Source organism: Medicago truncatula, chromosome 5, assembly GCF_003473485.1.
Source record: "Medicago truncatula cultivar Jemalong A17 chromosome 5, MtrunA17r5.0-ANR, whole genome shotgun sequence".
Classification (NCBI taxonomy): Eukaryota; Viridiplantae; Streptophyta; class Magnoliopsida; order Fabales; family Fabaceae; genus Medicago; species Medicago truncatula.
This window is the reverse complement of record NC_053046.1, coordinates 19061607-19078737: the sequence shown is the minus strand read 5'-3', so window position 1 is coordinate 19078737 and position 17131 is coordinate 19061607. Positions and strand designations below refer to the sequence as shown.

Genomic DNA, 17131 nt, shown 5'->3' with positions numbered 1-17131 from the left:
ATCTCATGTACGGTTCTGTAATAGAGATGGGAACAGTAATGTTATCACCGACTAGGATTATCTAACAGTTTAAGTACAGTTGATATAGTTGATGCGCAATCAAAATATGGTTTTTGGGGGTGGAATTTGTGGCGTCAACCTATCGGTTTCATTGTTTTTCTAATTTCTTCACTAGCAAAATGTGAAAGATTATCTTTTGATTTACCAAAAGCAGAAGAAGAATTAGTAGCAGGTTATCAAACAGAATATTCGGGTATTCGATTTGGTTTATTTTACGTTGCTTCCTATTTAAACCTTTTAATTTCTTCATTATTCTTCCTATGGAAAATAATGGAAGAATGATTGGTTTGTTTAAGGATATAAAAATGAGTAAATCTTCATTTTGGTCTTCAAATGTGTAAGACAATGTCACTAATCTTTGCATGTTTTAAAATTATAAAAAAAAAAAAAAAAAACTCCTTAAGCATGCATTTTATAGTGGTTTCATATAAATTGATTAACATAAAAGGCAATGGCTTTACTAAACTAACAAAAGGCACATTCAAGAATTCAATTCACTATCGACAAATACATTGAAGGATATTTTCTTTTAATTTTAATACATTCAATGTTGAGAGCACTTGACATATTCAAGGATCAGAATAAATATTTACTCATAAAAAAATTTAGTACATAAAAATTAAAAATATAATAAATACATTTTTCTAATTCAGTTTTTGTATTTTAATATCCGTTAGTTCCGTATGCTAGTTACCAATAGGGACGAAAAGAATTTTGGCACTAAATTTCGAAGAATTTTGTTGTAAACAATATAAATTCAATTAATAAATTTTATAGACATATATTCTAAAATAAAATAAATATTTTTTTCCTAATTTAATTCTGTGTTTAGATATTAAAAGAATGTTGGCACCAAATTTTGAAGAATTATTTTCTGAAAAATATAAATTAAATCAACAAATTTTATAGAGATAAAAAACATATCTATTTTAAAATATAATGAATAATTGTATTCCCTGGTTCAATTATGTATTTAAATATTAATTATTATCAATTAAATTGATAAAAGTATGGGTTAATAAATCAGAACCGTTTTCCAAAAAAATAAAAAATCAGAACCATTTCCTGAAAATAGTGTTGAAGAAAAGTATTTTAAATATTAAAGGTTAAAAAAAAAAACAAGAATTGAAAATGGAAATAGATAATTTTATGAAAAATTATAATTTGTAAAGTTTGAAAAGTTTATAATATATAAAAGAAGCAATATGAGCCTTGTATCTCTGCTCCCCCTTATCTCACTGCCCTTTCCTTCCAACTCCCAAGTGTTGAGCTGATAGGCAGTGTAGAGAGGGGAAGCCAAACCAATCATCATCATCATGGGTTCCTCTTCATTACCATCTTTCATTCAGATTTCCACCTTCTGTGAAAAACTCAGCACCCCTCAAAAGAAGGTTCAGTTAGGAATAACAAAAAATGACACAAAGTTTTCTTGCTCCTTATCTTCTCATCATTCTTACAATATTCTTCAAAAATCAGTTCCTTTAGCTGCTTCCATTGCAATTCTTCTCTGGTCAACTCCAGGTAAAGTAACCTTTTACCATGCTTTAATGCAGCATGCAATTCAAGTCACTAAACTTCATTAGAGTTTAATATTATATACTGACGAAGTAAAAAAGTTTTACCGTGTCATCAAATCATAATCAATCATATATACGATTTTACAAGTAGTTATGATTGATGTTAAGATAGTTAGAGTTAGTTAGTATTAGTTAGGATTAATTAGAGTTAGTTACTCTCTAGTTAGTGTAGTTAGGTTCTATAGGATGTTAAAATACCAGCATGGATGTTCGTTCTAGTGAATAATTTTCTAACTTAGATAGGATTAGTAATCTTTCAAGAATGATGGTGGAAACAAGAAAACATGTTGCTTATCCAATGGTGTATTTACTTCTAAAGTTGTCATTGCTTTTGCCGGCGTCATTGCTTTAGAGAGAGGTGTCTGTGCTCATAGGTTCTAGTGAATAATTTTCTATGCCATGAATTATATGAAGAATCTATTGCGCAACCGTATTGGAGATGAATTTTTGAATGGTTGTCTAGTAACAAATATGAGAATGATATATTTGATAGTGTTGAGATAAAAAAATCATTCAACACTTTCAAAATATGAAGTGAAGAGCAACTATAGTTTTTAGATTTTAAGATTTCTTTCACTTTTTGACGTACAAAGGTAAATTTTTTGTAATATCTAACTTCTTAATGATAATGATACTGCCATTTTATCTCCTATGCTTTATATTTTTTTAATAAATGTTGATGATGATAAATTACACTGACCCCGCTTATTAGAATTTCTGGATCCGTCCTTGGGTGTAAACTTTTACAATGACATTGTATATGAATTTTTTTTTTTTCCTTATTTTGCAGCACATGCTGGATTCATGTCAGGAATCTCAGGACTAGAGTCTGTACCTGGTCCTGAGCTGCCTCAGATTGATTTCCTCAAACGTTTTAATGGTTTGAACTTTCAAACTCTTATAATAACATGTTGATTTTGTAAACCTTAATGTGTTGAAATGAAACTAACATATATTGTTTCATCATTGTTTTATGATTATTATTTTACAGAAGAAAACCAGAAGAAATATGCTGAAAATGATGCAAGATTTAAAGAGACTCCCCTGGTGAAGAAACTGCTTGAGCAATCTAAGTTAAATAAAGAGAAGTAATTTTTCTGTTATCATAATTGAACTGTGTATTTTATTTTTTATTTAGACATAGTCATAGGTAGCTGCAAGTGATGGCAGATAGCTAAGGATACTAATAACCTATGAGCACAGACACCTCTCTCTAAAGTGCTATGTCGATATGTCAGATACGTTTTGGACACCGACATTTCTCATACACGATTTGGACATGTGGTAGACACTTCTTCATGTCCAATTAATAAAATTGGCTCGGACCTGTTAGACACGTCTTGGACACACGTCAAGAGACCAAGCCAACATCTATTGAGCCTCTTGTCATTTGTTTAGGCTATTATCAATATATCCTATCAGTAACTACGTTTTCTAAAACACATTACCTGTCTTCTTTCTTATATTGGGATTTTCTATGTAAGGATTGCATATTTTTGGACAAAAATGTAAGAATTGGATGGTAAATGATTCCTGTTAATATTCTTTTTTGTGAGAATCTCTGTCATTACCATAACTTTATTTTTTAAGGGTTAATATATTAATATTAATTCTCAATTTAGAATATTGTCATCGGTGTTCTATATTTTGGACATCAGCTGTGTTGCGGTGTCTGTTTGTGTCGTGTCCGGTGTATGCGTTACATGCTATTATTTGTCGGTATTAAAGTTGTTTGAAACATATCAGCAAGCTACAATAGCATTTTGTGTTTTACTCTTCAGGAATAGTAAAGAAATTGAGAACAAGTACTGCTTACGAGGGGCGGAATGGGGAGTTGGTGATTGTTCAGCAGAGGGAATGACTCCAGAAGCAAGGGACAAATTCATAGCAATGTTGAAGGAGAAGGTTGGAGAAAAGTAATATGATGCAGCTAGGGCATAGAGAAAGGAAAATGTTTTAGGGCTGTTGCAGAGTTTCAAAATATATTGTTTTTGAAAAAGGTAAAAAGCACAGTTTTGCATATTGGTTGGCACCAATTATTGAAGAAACAATTTTAGGCCTGTTGCGTAGTTTCAAAATACTGTTTTTGAACTGATTAATTAGACGTGGATCATTTATATGCATGGTTGTAAAAGAAAAGCACTTGTAATAAATTTTGTTAATAGTTTAGATGATTTTATTTTCTTTATTTATGTGTTCTAGTCTGTACCTCTTTTGTTATTGTTGGTGAGTGAAATGTGCTGATGGCAAAGTTCACATTAGAAATTTTCCTCTTGATGAATTGTGTACATGTTTTGTGGTGCATCCGCATGTCTTCCTATTAGAGTTGATACTATTTAAGAAATGTAGCTTTTACAAAATCACGGTGGTTCATCATGATTCCGACAAATTTACTGTGAATCCATCCAACCAAACTTAACTCTTTTTATCAGATGTTTCTTCAAATCAACTCTTTTTAGTAAGCCATTCTTGATCACCAAGTTCCAATTCTCCAGGTTCAGCCATTAGATCATCCAACTCCACAACTTCACCAAATTGGTTTGTGGTCGAAGCAGGAGTCGAACAAACAGGAGAGTTCAAATGATCAGTAGTGTTTTGTGTGAAATTCATTTCACCAATTTCACCAAGTGTCCTTAATAATGGATCATATATATATATATATATATATATATATATATATATATATATATATATATATATATTGCCTTTGAGGAATGCTATCCATGATTATCATTCAATCGTCACTTTTAGTTTTTGCTTTTAAGTTAACTCATGTATATCACTCAAAATTTTAATTTTTCTTTCCACAACAAAGTTCAAAATATTATAAGATTTTCCATAAAAAAAAAGTAGCATTTTTTAACAAAAGATGGATTAAATATGAACTTTTATGTTTTTTATGCTTAAAAATTCATATTTAATTAATGTTTTGTTAAAAACAACTTATTTTTTCCGGTGAAATTCTTATAATATTCTAAACATTCATATAAAACTGATTAAAAAATATGAAGCATTCACCTAAAAAGTAGGACCAAAAAGTGTAGATATTTTTGAGGGATTAAAAGTGGAATTTATTTTAAACAAGAATTTGAAATATTTATAAGAATAAAAAACATACATAACCTTAAAAAAAAATTAAAATTTTGTAAAAGAGAATTTTATAATGTACCAAACATGATTCTAGAAAAAAAAAACAAAATTTTGAATTGTGACAAAAATTGATGATAGAAAATAGATGACTAAAAGTTAAAGAATTTTTTTAATATAAATATCATCGGACAAAAAAAAAAAATTAAAATTGTATTAATCAAACTTAAGCGGTAGTTAATGATTGTTAGTGTTTTTGAGATTGAACAAACAGAAAAAAACAAGAATTTAATTCTGTCAGGAAAAAGAAAAACACCCTTTGCAAGCTCATCCTCTTGTCCCGCCGAATCTGCAATAACAGTTCTCATTCATCCCATAATTGCAAACAACTCTTCTTTTTCAATACCCAGATTTCATTTTCAGGTAATTCTTGCTTTTCACATCAAATTAACCTTTTTTCGTTTTCATCACATATAAATTTTTCATTTCCAGGTTATAACAAGATTCAAATTTTGTGTGTTCTTTTCCTTCAATTGATTAATGCATTTTCTTCCTGGCAGAAAATGATAATTGAAGAAATGGGTCATACTTGGAATTTATTTTGGAATCTTATATATCAAGTTATTTTTTGAAAGGCTCTTGTTGTTGATATTGATTATGACGTGCCAGAGATATCTAGCATCTCTGGCATGTGTGTAGTTACCTTAGTGTCGTGTCTGGTGCCCGTGTCTGTGGCATAATTACATGGTGTGTCTGGTGTCCGTGTCTATCTGATATTATGACACATGTGTAGTTAAACTCAATTACTTTTACTTAATTAAATTATTTGAGGTTTTTATGTGTCAGTGTTGTGTCGGTGTTTAATAGGTTAGGGTAATCTGTTTAACTGATGTGTGAATTTTGGATTGTTTGTGTTGTTACATTACAGTGATTGTAGAACTTGGAAGGAGATTTCTTATTGTTGAGTTTGATTATGGTCTATGTATCATCGACGCTTTAGATAAATGGCGTGTTAGATATCTGACATGCGCATAGTTACATTCGGTGTTGTGTCTGGTGTCTCTGTTTGTCATAGGTCTGTGTTTGTCATAGGTCTGACGCGTGCATACATAGTTACATTCAGTGTTGTGTTTGGTGTCCGTGTCTATACTTATGGTGATTTATTTAGCTGATTTGTGAGTTTTGGATTGTTTATGTGTTGTTACATTACAGCGATTGTGGAACTTGGAAGGGGTAATTTGTAACCATAAGAAAAGGCTTGGTATTGCTATTGATAGGATAGAGTCTCAGAAATGTACAGCCCTGTGGCTGCTTCGTCAGCCACATCTCAAGATGTATTACCTAATGACAACGGGGACTTTGTTGTTACATTAGATCAAGTTCCAAGGTGGATTGATGCCGAGCATATATTGGAGAATGACAATGGAGATTCACCGCTTTCTAGTCCATACTTCCCTGATCCTTTGGCGTTCCAATCGGGAACTGGGAATGGTGCAGGTGGTTCGGTGTCTAGGTTTCCTGTTGACCATGAAATAAATTCACGGTTATATCTGTGGAGAGGGGATCCTTGGAACCTTGAGGTGGATGCCGTGGTGAATTCAACAAATGAGGTTAGTCACACTCCCTCTGTCTCGTATTAAGTTTCACTTTGAAATATTGTCTCGCATTATTTATCGCTTTAGAATTTCAATGAAGCATTTATTTTGTATTTTCTCAATTAGGACCTGTTTTGTATTTTCTATTTTTCATGTTTATTTTCTGTTTTTAGTTACAAAAATATCACCCTGTTTTCACTTTTTTTTCCTTCAATATTTTGAAAGTTTTGTGAAGTCTACGAAGTAAAAATAAGGTGGTATTTTGTAATTAAAACTAAACAGAAAATAAAAATAAAAACCAAACATGGCCTTAATTTGTTAGTTGGAAATATATATGTTTTGGATAACTAGTTGGAAATATTTAGGTTGTGATGTATATAAATAACTGCAAGGGAGTAGAGGGAGGGGTCTTGTCGTTTCACAAAGAATTGGGAACATTAGGCACAGGGAAGGAAGGTGTATCCCCTTCCTCTCAATTGGTATCAGAGCTCTGATATTGGAGGTGTGGATAGTGAATATTAATGGATTCATGGAGAAACACATCAGTAATATCAAACAGAATAATATCAAATAAGACTAGGCAAGACAGAAATTTTAGAAAAGCAATTTTTAGGAATCAGAAACAGGAAGAGACACAAATAATAATAGGGACAAACTTTTCCATAGTGGAAGAAGGATTCGTGAGCTATTCAGAGTTCATTAAGAATGAAGGAACACATTCTTGTCATTGCTGGAGTATTGATAAAAGAGGTTGCATGCTTTAGAACAGACAGGAGTAGTGTCTTTGGAGTTGGAAAGAAAAAAGGACTGAAGACCAAGAACTAGAAATTGAACGTTGGAGGAGAAACATAGAACATAATAATATGAAGATCAGAAACAAGGCAAGGAATGGATTTTGAGGAAACGGAAACTGTTAGGCAAGATACTACTGCACATACTGATAAGATCTTGAGAGTTTTTTATAGAAGGAAGTTTAGGAATAATAATAAATAGGCCTCTAGTCGTATAGTTTGGGAGACAATAGTTAGAGACGAGTTAGGGACGAGTTGTTAGGTTGTTTGTTCTTTTGCTTTCCTGTTAATAGAATAGACATTCTGAATCCTGTTAAGTAATTGACTGGTTTATTCGAGTGTGAGGGAAGGATAGCTTCCTTGTTTAATCATTTCTTTCTATTAGCAATAAATTCAGGGACGAATAATTTCCTTTCTTCTTGTGGCTTTTTGAAACAGTAAGAGAGACAAATGTTACCACAGTGAAAGTAGGAGTATAGGACCTGACTGTTGATGGGAGAAAATAAATGACGGAAAATAATAGAGAAAGAAGGGGAAATTGCTGTCATGGTTGCCTGGTCATGAAAAAGAACTGAGAATACAAGAGCATGGGTCATTGCTCTCTAGGATGCAAAGAGGGGACAAAAATTGTGGAAAATGGGTTTTGTGAAAGTAATGAACAAACTCCGTCTACCTCAAAACCACTAGCTCTGATGATGTTAAAGTATCTAGAAATTATCTAATAATATTGTTATTTGATTTTAGAATATACAAAAAGTATCATAGATGATCTCTTATGAGTGGGTTTAGTTTTTCCTTATAATATGTTTGATTTTTTATTAGAATTAAGTCTAATTTTAGTATATATTAATATAGGGATAATGTTGTGTTTTGCATTAGATCAAATCAATATCTATTTCAACTGATTCAGTCTCAACTTATGGTGTCTGAGTAGTACCAACCTTCATGACTTGTGCTTAACTATACTAGTGTAGAGTTCCTTGAAACTTAGAACTCTATTGCTATGTTCGAGTTAGTCACATTCTCCAGATGTTAATATCTTTCTTAATTGTATAGAACCAGAAATTAATAATTAAATAAGTGAGCCCATTTGGGGTTGGCCTAGTGGTTGACTTGGGATCTTGGAGTATGCTCCTCTCAAGGTCTCCGGTTCGATTCCCTCTGGTGCCAATTTCGGTGGGCAAGTCCATACAGAGCTTTGCTCTGGCTTTAAATGGTCCCCCGCAAGTGGGCGGTGGGATTGGTCCCCTCGGATTAGTTGGTTCTTGGATCGGATACCGAGTTTTAAAAATAAAATAAAATAATAATAATTAATAAGTGAGAGAATGCTCAATAACATCCTTGGGCATTCATTGAATTTACTATAATAATTTCAGGTCCTTACCTTAAATCCTATAATAATTTCAACATATAAGAAACCTATCTGCCAAGATATTACATAAAATGGTATTTCTATTTTCTGAGTCATATCGTAGAGGTGCTTGCTCTCTGTTTGGTGTTTCAATACAATTAAATTATAGGTCAACAAAGAATCACGTAATATTGAACCCTTATGATAGAATGCTCAGATAAAATTATCCAAATAATGTCACTAAAGCAGGATCTATATTTAAATATAATAAGCATGATAATGGACGATTTTTGGTTTACCCTAAACCATAGTTCACTTGTTGTAATCCTGTATCTATATGTGACTATGTAAATCGAGTTCTAAAGAGGTCTCGCAATTCTTGACAATTATCTTTCATCTCAGACCATTGTGATTATGTAATAAAATGATACTTGACAGCAGGTTAGATCTAGACCTCCAGTAAATATAATGGTGATAAAAAAGCATATTTCTTATCAGCTTTTGGTTTCTTGTCAACAGGCCTTGGATGAAGCACACAGCAGCCCGGGGTTGCATGCTGCAGCCGGACCTGGTCTTGCTGAAGAATGTGCAACTTTGGTATTGTTCTTTTATTAATTGCTTCTGCAGTAATAAATTGCTATGAGCTCATTGTCGATAACATTTATATTTGTACATTTAGTAACTATAATATTGTTTGGTAAATATTTGGAATTCATGTGTGGAATAAATGTTTGGTTGAAAGATTGAGCTAAATATACTGCAAAGTTTCCAATGAGTTGTAAATATGATAAAATAAACAATTTCATATTATTTTGGACAGGGTGGATGTCGAACAGGGATGGCTAAAGTTTCCAATGCCTATGACCTTCCTGCAAGGTTTGGCCCCTTTAAGTTTGCTTTTTTAAAGTCAGAAAGTAATAATCTCCAGTTTCCATGTGGGAAGCCGCAATGCTACTATGCAATAATGACTTGCTTTTTTTGCCTCCTGTCTGGAGAAAAGGCACACGGAAAATATCTTTGTTGCATTGTCATTTTTTCTTAGATCAGTTTAGAATCATGGTTGTATTGACATGGGAATTGTATACATATGTGGGGCATGGCCATAAATAACTGATCGTACATACCAAAACAGATTTGACTAGTTTATAATGATTAACTTGCATTATACAAAGGGGGGGATGCGCAAATATATATATATATATATATATATATATATATATATATATATATATATATACAAGAGAGTTTCTCTTTAAATTAAATAAGGTAAAATAATAATCTAAATCTTAGAATTTGGGTAGGGCTTAACTCAACCCTAACAAAACGGGCTTGTAATTGTAATGTGGGAGGGACTCTTACAACAATCCTCCTTCACACCTAGGCTTGATCATCCGGGTCGTGACTTAAGTGGCCCAATAGTTGTGACCTGATAGTAGGTGGCCCAACAAATATTGGATAGGCTCTGATACGAAATTGAATAGTTTAGAACTATTATCTTGCATTACACAAAGGGGATGTACAAATATATAAACAGAAGAGATTCTCTTAAAATAAGGAAAACTAATAATATAACGAATGTATATTAATGATATTAATTAAAAAAAAATATATAATTATGACTATAATCAACCCATAGGGAAAGAGAAAACATGCTCAATTGTGGATGCATTTGTTCAAATGGTAAGCAACATGTTTTCTCTTTGAATATGTTTTGCTATATGAGATCAGTTATTCATGTGTCATGCTCCACCGATTATGTTAATTTACTATTCCCCTTTTATTGACCTATATTCCTTCCATAGTTGCATGCACAGTTGTCTTGGCTAGAATTTAGATTCCTAGAATATGATATTCTATTCCCTGATAAATTCTGGCAGGAAAGTTATCCATACAGTTGGTCCGAAGTATGCTGTGAAGTATCACACTGCTGCAGAGAATGCTTTAAGTCATTGCTATCGTTCTTGCCTCGAGCTTCTAATTGAAAATGGGCTTCGAAGGTTTTCAAATGTTGTCATTATTTTTTCTTCAAATAGTTAGACCATCTCCCATGTTACCTCAAATATCTAAAACTTACCTTTTTATTGCATATATTGGTGCAGCATTGCTATGGGCTGTATTTATACAGATGCAAAGAACTATCCCCGTGAACCAGCTGCACATGTAGCTATAAGTGAGTTTTCTCCCCTCAATTTTTTTTCCTGCTTCTATATTCTGTCATGATAGGTGGAGCCTTGGCGCAATGGTAAAATTGTTGTCACGTGACTAAAATGCCACAGGTTCAAGTCCTGGAAACAACCTCTTGTGTAAAAACAGGGTAAGGCTGCGTACAGTACACCAAATGGTGGGACCCCTTCCCGGACCATGCGTATGCGGGAGATTTAGTGCACTGGCCTGCCCTTTTTTTTATATTCTGTCATGATAAATTGAATAGGTTAACTTTGACTATCTGATAGGAGTTAAACTTCCTAAATTTTGGAGATATATTACTTCTTTACTGTTCAGTACTACGTATTGAAAATAGCAGCCGTGGATGCAAAAACCATGAACAATAATGTGTTGACTTTTTCTTAGATAGAGAGGAAGAGAGTCTTATTGGTCATGGGAGGGGGAATGGGAAAAGCTATAATTACAAAGCACACACTCAAGTCTTCAAACTGTCAATCAATTATTTTCTGTTTGGTTTATTTAATTTAATTTTCCATACTACTAAGTGGTGGTTAAAATCGTCTTTGCAATAAAATAGTGTTTGTATAAATTAATGATGAAGGGGATGGCAAGGTGCAGCTTAAGAACAAATATAGATGCATGTCTAGTTGCATCCTTTTATGTATGATTCTACCAGTTTATACAATTTCCAAAGCCTGCATTCTATCTAATCGCCTTCCATCTCATTCCATTCCATTGCAGTCGTCATTATATATCCAAACATAGTCTCAGGGTATTTAATCATGCAATATTGAATATACATAGCATATAATTATGATTTTATATTTTGTTAGTTCGAAAACTGTTTTCTCATACCTGATGGACTACACTATTGCTAGGCTTCTGCAGCTCACGTCCTTTCACATTTTTTTGTGTCTTTTTATTCAGGAACTGTGCGGCGGTTTCTTGAGAAGCAGAAAGACAATGTAACAGCTGTTGTCTTTTGCACTACCAACACAATTGATACCGAGATATATAAAAGGTGTTTCTCTATTGCTGGTACCTGCGATGTTTAAAATAAGAGGAACTTCTCTAAAATTATGCCAGTTTGTTTTATACACTTTTCAGTGTGGACTCTGCATTACTTATTCATTCTTTCGTTATGCATTATTTACATGTAGGTTACTTCCACTTTATTTTCCCCGGGATAAACATGAGGAGGAGGTGGCTTTGACAAAGCTTCCTGCAGATGTTGGGGATGAAAATGGTGAGACTACCATAGATGAGCGTAAAATTAGAATAAAGCCTTTGCCTAAAAAGAAGGTTTCGAAACCTCCTAGAGAACCAGTGGATCTTCCTGTTAGTGATGTTGGCTTGGTACGCAGGTCAGTCTACTTTTAGTCCGAGATTTATACATTTTTTATATTTCATTCTAGATTTCTCAGTGTGTTCCACAGTGTACAAATACTTGAGTGGGCGGTAACAATCTGAGCATAATAAATAGTGGATTTCATGGTATCTGATAATATATTCTAGATAAACTCTATTTGTCCCTGACATTTTTTAATGTAATTCAATTTAATCATCAATCAATATACTACTAGTCATCTAAAGAAATAAAGAAACAAAGAAATAAAGATGCTACACCAATATCTATTTGCATTACAGTTTGACAGTAAAGAAATAAAGAATACATCCAAAGGAACTTGTTTTATTCTTTGCTCACCAATTGAAATGCAGGATGAGTTTTTTCTCTTATCCTTTTTCAAATGGCAAGTAATGAGTGAGACGTAGATGGTTGTTGAACTCTTGAGTTAACTCTTCAACTCTTACCTGCTTATGTTCCTAGGTTACAAAAACAAGTCAACTCGATTGATAACTCGTTTTTGATAAACTCGCAAGATCAAGGAAACTGATAAAATTATTAAACTGTCAATTTTAATTGCGAGTTTACAAGTCTACAATTCTACATTGCTTTGGCCTTAAAATCTAAGTTTTTGGTCAGTATTATTGGATTAATTATTTATCTTTTTATTATTCGAAGCTTACATGCCATAGCCCATAATGTTATTTACCATTGATTTTATTCTCTTAAGTTTTTCCATTGCATTTAAGTGCGCAGATATCAATTTCAAAATTTTATTTCTTGTGGAACTTTCCTGATTAATGATTCTTTGATAGGACTTCATCATATTTAGATTCATTTCTGGATCCTGCCTTCATGTCTTTGATTAAAGACCCTGATGAAAGACGTCTGGAGCAGTGGGAGAAAACTGTTCAAGCACAACGAAGCTGGACTTTTGCTAACTTGCTTGGATTTGGTGACCTAGGTGGACCTTCATTGTCTGCCGCTGAAGAATATTCTCTGCACTCTAGATATCTTTCTAAAGCAAAATCCTTAAATCTATCTGAAATTGCAGATATGAAGATTGTGTAAGGGTCAATCTATTTATTGCTTGTGTTTTGTAGACTTATTACTTTCATTTCCAAAATTGTTTGAGATATTTGCATAATTCAATGTTTGGATTCATGAAATCATGAGGAAAAATGTTACTAACCAGTCTACATGTGCATATCTTTTATGTATGACATTAATCACAAGGAAAATCATCTCCCAAGTTGGAGCTAATCTAAACTAAATCATCAATAAGGCTATGACGATTCATTAATAGCTAGCTCTACTCATCATAAGTGTAATTTTGTTAAAAAATTGGGGAGGGTATCAAAATTATTATTAAAGTGGCACCAATGACCATTATACAATTGTCTCCAAAGGGATTTGAACTCGTCTTGGGATTACAAGGTCGAGCTCTTACTATTGAGCTGACACTTTACGGACCATCATAAATGTAATCGACTTTAATGCAATCATTGAAATGTAAGGTTTTTGTGTTCTGCAATTTGGAAAATATGAGATAAACTGACATTTGGGTTGTGCATTCTCAATTATTTTTGGCTTTCTTTACCAAATTTTAAGACATTTGTAAGGCAATCATGTAATGATGAGAGTGATGTTCTTCCACATAAGAGAAAATAAACTATTTTAATAATTGATAAACAAATAATGAAGTTTTATGCTCGTTTTGATATTCTTTTGTTTCTTAACGAATCGATATGATGGTTTCATGCATGAGTTCATATTGATGTTTACATTTAGAGATATTTGTATTTTTCAGCTATCGTGGAGGGGTGGACAGTGAGGGGCGTCCTGTCATGGTTGTTGTGGGGGCTCATTTTTTGCTCAGATGTCTTGATCTGGAACGTTTTGTGCATTACGTGGTGAAGGTGATTTATATTTGTACCCTTCAGCTCGACATGTTTTACTGTTGAGAAACATGAGTTTGGCTACACAATTTTCATCGTCTTGATATTGGGAATGCTTATTTCTCTTAAAGCTCATTTAAGATCATTATGTTTTAATCTATATTTTCCCATTACCCTGTTATATTACAGGAGTTCGAGCCAATAATACAGAAGCCTTATACTATTGTATACTTTCATTCTGCCGCATCTCTGCAAGTGTAAGTGTTAATAATGGACTTATAGGATTTACAGATTTGGTTATTCTTTGGAAGTTTATCAGTCCTCCCCCTATCTGCTCAACCTGCCAAAATACAGTACCGGAAGCAAGCCACCCACATTTTTGGGGGCGGATTGAGAAATTATATTATCCTTGTATGCTAAAAATGAATGTATGAAATATGCTATGGATCTGATAGAAACTGATATCAAAATTTAAACTAATAGTAAGATTACAATATAATCCCAAGAAATTCGAGAGTCTTGGTTCTCTCCCCTCCAAGAATTAGAGAGCTTGGTTTCTCTGAAGATTTGATTCATTGTGATTTGGCTATATGCAACTTAACTTGAAAGAAAGAAATACGAAGGAAGACAATTGTGCTCTGAAGATTTGTTAAGAACATTTTACTTATGTAGGTTGCTTTGTAAAACTGTTCTATTTATAAGCAACTTCTATAATTGGTTGCTTCAAATTTTGCACAATGCTATGTAATAGGGTTTCTAAATCACCTTTCTCCACCCTATTTTTGTATGCATAGGCAACCAGACTTAGGTTGGATGAAAAGGTTACAACAAATACTTGGACGGAAGCACCAGCATAATCTGCATGTAAGCACTATTTCTGTTTTCCTAATATATTGCTTTTAGACCTTTGTAGTATTTGTTCTGATCTCACTGTCTGATATGTCCAGGCAATATATATCCTTCACCCAACTTTAGGACTAAAAGTTGCAGTATTGGCTCTACAGATGCTGGTAGACAGTGTGGTATGTTAGGAAAATCAAATTCTTTTAATAGACTTAGGCCTTGTTTGGATAAACATTTTAATTAAGTCCTTAAGCATAAATGCTTATAAGATATCATAAATTCAAATTGTTTTCAGATAAGCTATAAGTTGTTTTCATAAGCTATTATATGGAGAGCTTATGGAAATAAGCTGAAAACAATTTATGTACATGTCATAAACGATTTACATATGCTCTAGCAAACATTCTTATAAGTTACAAGTGTTTATGTCAATAGATTAGCTCAAAAAAGTCAATCCTAATGGGCCCTTGTCCCAAATTTGAGAACATCCTAATTGTGTTATTGACATTGATACTTGAATTCTAGGTTTGGAAGAAAGTGGTATATGCTGATAGACTTCTGCAGCTCTTCAGATATGTACCGCGTGAGCAGTTGACCATCCCAGATTTTGTTTTTCAGTTGAGTCTTTAGTTTCATGCGTTTTTTTGTTTGTTTTTCATGTTTTTCTATGAAATGTTATTCCACGTAGCATTTTTTGTATGAAAAATTATATTGTGACAAATTTGATAGAAAAAAATCGGCAGCAATTTGGATGGTTAGTGCTGCTAAAATATGTGGTAAAGAATATAACAAGTTGTCACAACTCATCAATTATCCATAGAATGTAATTAACCACAATTTTTCAGGTGCACAAATATAGATGATATTTATGATAATCATATAAATTATGCATTAACCATATAAATTATACATGCAAATCATGGTTAATTGTATTGTGTGAATGATTAATTAGTCGTGACACCTTGTTTTATTCATTAATCATCTTCCAAACATATTTAAACAAGTATATGACTTGTGTTAATCATTTAAATTGTTGTTGAATTTTGTTGTCTCATTGTGTCAAAATAACAAAAGCTCTAGAGATTAATGAGTTGGATCGGAACATTGTTTATGATAAAAACACTAGCATAATTTGATCCATGCAGCCAACCCCACTTAGTGGGATAAGGGTTGGTTGTCGTTGTGTATTATGTCAAAATAACAAAGCTCCCTTTCTTTTTTTTATATTAGGTTTCTAATTTTTTATACATGTAGTTTAGTTTATCGGATATAATTGCTTTTGTACTATTATTTTGTAGGCATGACTTAGAAGTGAATGGAGGAAAGGGTCTTATTGTGGATCCCAGAACAAAATATGTTTATCATAGACCTTGAGCATTTCATCCACAGTGACAAAGAACATCACTTGTTGTAGTTTCTTCATTACTTACCTTCACTATTATTCTCACAATCTCACTGTTAGGTGGAAGAGGGTCCATGTACCTGTGTATGTAAGAATTCAAATTCTTTTTTTTTGTTTTAATTGTTGATAAGCTTATCTGTAAGTAATATAATATTATTTTTTATGTCTGTAACTTCTCCTATGTGAGGTCTGAATAAAATTCAATGCGATTTTGATCTTTGTTGTAGCTGGTTTGCTGTCTTTATTCAAGTATCTTGTACATTAAGCTAAGTATCTTGTACATCAAGTCTTCTTTGAATTTTGATTGCTTGGTTATCATTTAGCTTAAACATTTTGAAAGTGCTCTATTACCATTTTGATTGTTTGACACAATTATCAACCGGATTAAAGTTGCATAAATTTTAAAATATTGAGACCAAAATCAGACAAATAACACAACTTATAAAATAAACCATCTTTTAACAATAAGGGTTTCCCTCAAAAAAAAAAAAAATGAGGGTTGGCTCTAGAAGAGGCTAATCTCGAACAATATAGTGAATCAAAGTTCGAATCCTGCTAGAGCCTAGAAGACTTGCCTACATTTAATATCCAAGAGTTTTAAGTAGGATTACCTTCGGTGAAGAATTTATTGAAAAACAACAAACAAAAATAAATTATCTTTTATTTTTAATAATTTATATTAAAATAGGAACAAAAATGAAGTACTATTATTATAATTAAAAAACAAAACTCAAACCAAATATGCCTTTTTATATTGGCATATTTTTTATTTCAAAGTTCAAACGCAGTGCAAGTGGGGGAAGAGAATCCAATAAGTATCAAAGCATAAAAAGAATAGAAATTGATAGATTCATAATAAAACCAATGACCCATTTCATCTTTAATTACATTGTAACTCCACTGAAAAAAAGAACATAAAAAAATTTGTATGGTGCTTGTTGTACTTGACTGATATGCTGACTGTATTAGCATGAGTGGACGAGAAGAAAATTACATGCAGTAGATGTTGACTAATT

The 17131-nt window shown here is 32.5% G+C and overlaps 2 protein-coding genes across 2 annotated transcripts; both read left to right on the top strand.

Annotated features, from left to right (window-relative positions):
• The first annotated feature begins 1268 nt into the window (after nucleotides 1–1268).
• LOC11417391 (uncharacterized) lies at nucleotides 1269–3829 on the top strand. The gene is made up of 4 exons (XM_003613952.4): nucleotides 1269–1581; nucleotides 2428–2517; nucleotides 2629–2725; nucleotides 3419–3829. The coding sequence occupies exons 1-4, from the start codon at nucleotides 1377–1379 to the stop codon at nucleotides 3555–3557; spliced, it is 531 nt and encodes a 176-aa protein (XP_003614000.1). The 5' UTR covers nucleotides 1269–1376; the 3' UTR covers nucleotides 3558–3829.
• A 1137-nt stretch (nucleotides 3830–4966) lies between these two features.
• Nucleotides 4967–16341, top strand: LOC11417604 (protein GDAP2 homolog). The gene is made up of 15 exons (XM_003613950.4): nucleotides 4967–5147; nucleotides 5937–6334; nucleotides 8981–9058; nucleotides 9282–9337; nucleotides 10339–10458; nucleotides 10561–10631; nucleotides 11555–11648; nucleotides 11788–11991; nucleotides 12788–13039; nucleotides 13783–13891; nucleotides 14060–14127; nucleotides 14665–14734; nucleotides 14818–14892; nucleotides 15239–15330; nucleotides 16012–16341. The coding sequence occupies exons 2-15, from the start codon at nucleotides 6017–6019 to the stop codon at nucleotides 16085–16087; spliced, it is 1683 nt and encodes a 560-aa protein (XP_003613998.1). The 5' UTR covers nucleotides 4967–5147; nucleotides 5937–6016; the 3' UTR covers nucleotides 16088–16341.
• Nucleotides 16342–17131: the final 790 nt, after the last annotated feature.

What these genes read in the sequence shown, in the direction of transcription:
- LOC11417604 (XM_003613950.4), top strand. Translation starts at nt 6,017, where the DNA reads ATGTACAGCCCTGTGGCTGCTTCGTCAGCCACATCTCAAGATGTATTA. An exon ending in ATTGCAGATATGAAGATTGT is followed by an intron (nt 13,040 to 13,782) that starts GTAAGGGTCAAT and finishes TGTATTTTTCAG; the next exon opens with CTATCGTGGAGGGGTGGACA. An exon ending in TTGTGCATTACGTGGTGAAG is followed by an intron (nt 13,892 to 14,059) that starts GTGATTTATATT and finishes GTTATATTACAG; the next exon opens with GAGTTCGAGCCAATAATACA.
- LOC11417391 (XM_003613952.4), top strand. Translation starts at nt 1,377, where the DNA reads ATGGGTTCCTCTTCATTACCATCTTTCATTCAGATTTCCACCTTCTGT. An exon ending in TTTCCTCAAACGTTTTAATG is followed by an intron (nt 2,518 to 2,628) that starts GTTTGAACTTTC and finishes ATTATTTTACAG; the next exon opens with AAGAAAACCAGAAGAAATAT. An exon ending in TCTAAGTTAAATAAAGAGAA is followed by an intron (nt 2,726 to 3,418) that starts GTAATTTTTCTG and finishes TTTACTCTTCAG; the next exon opens with GAATAGTAAAGAAATTGAGA.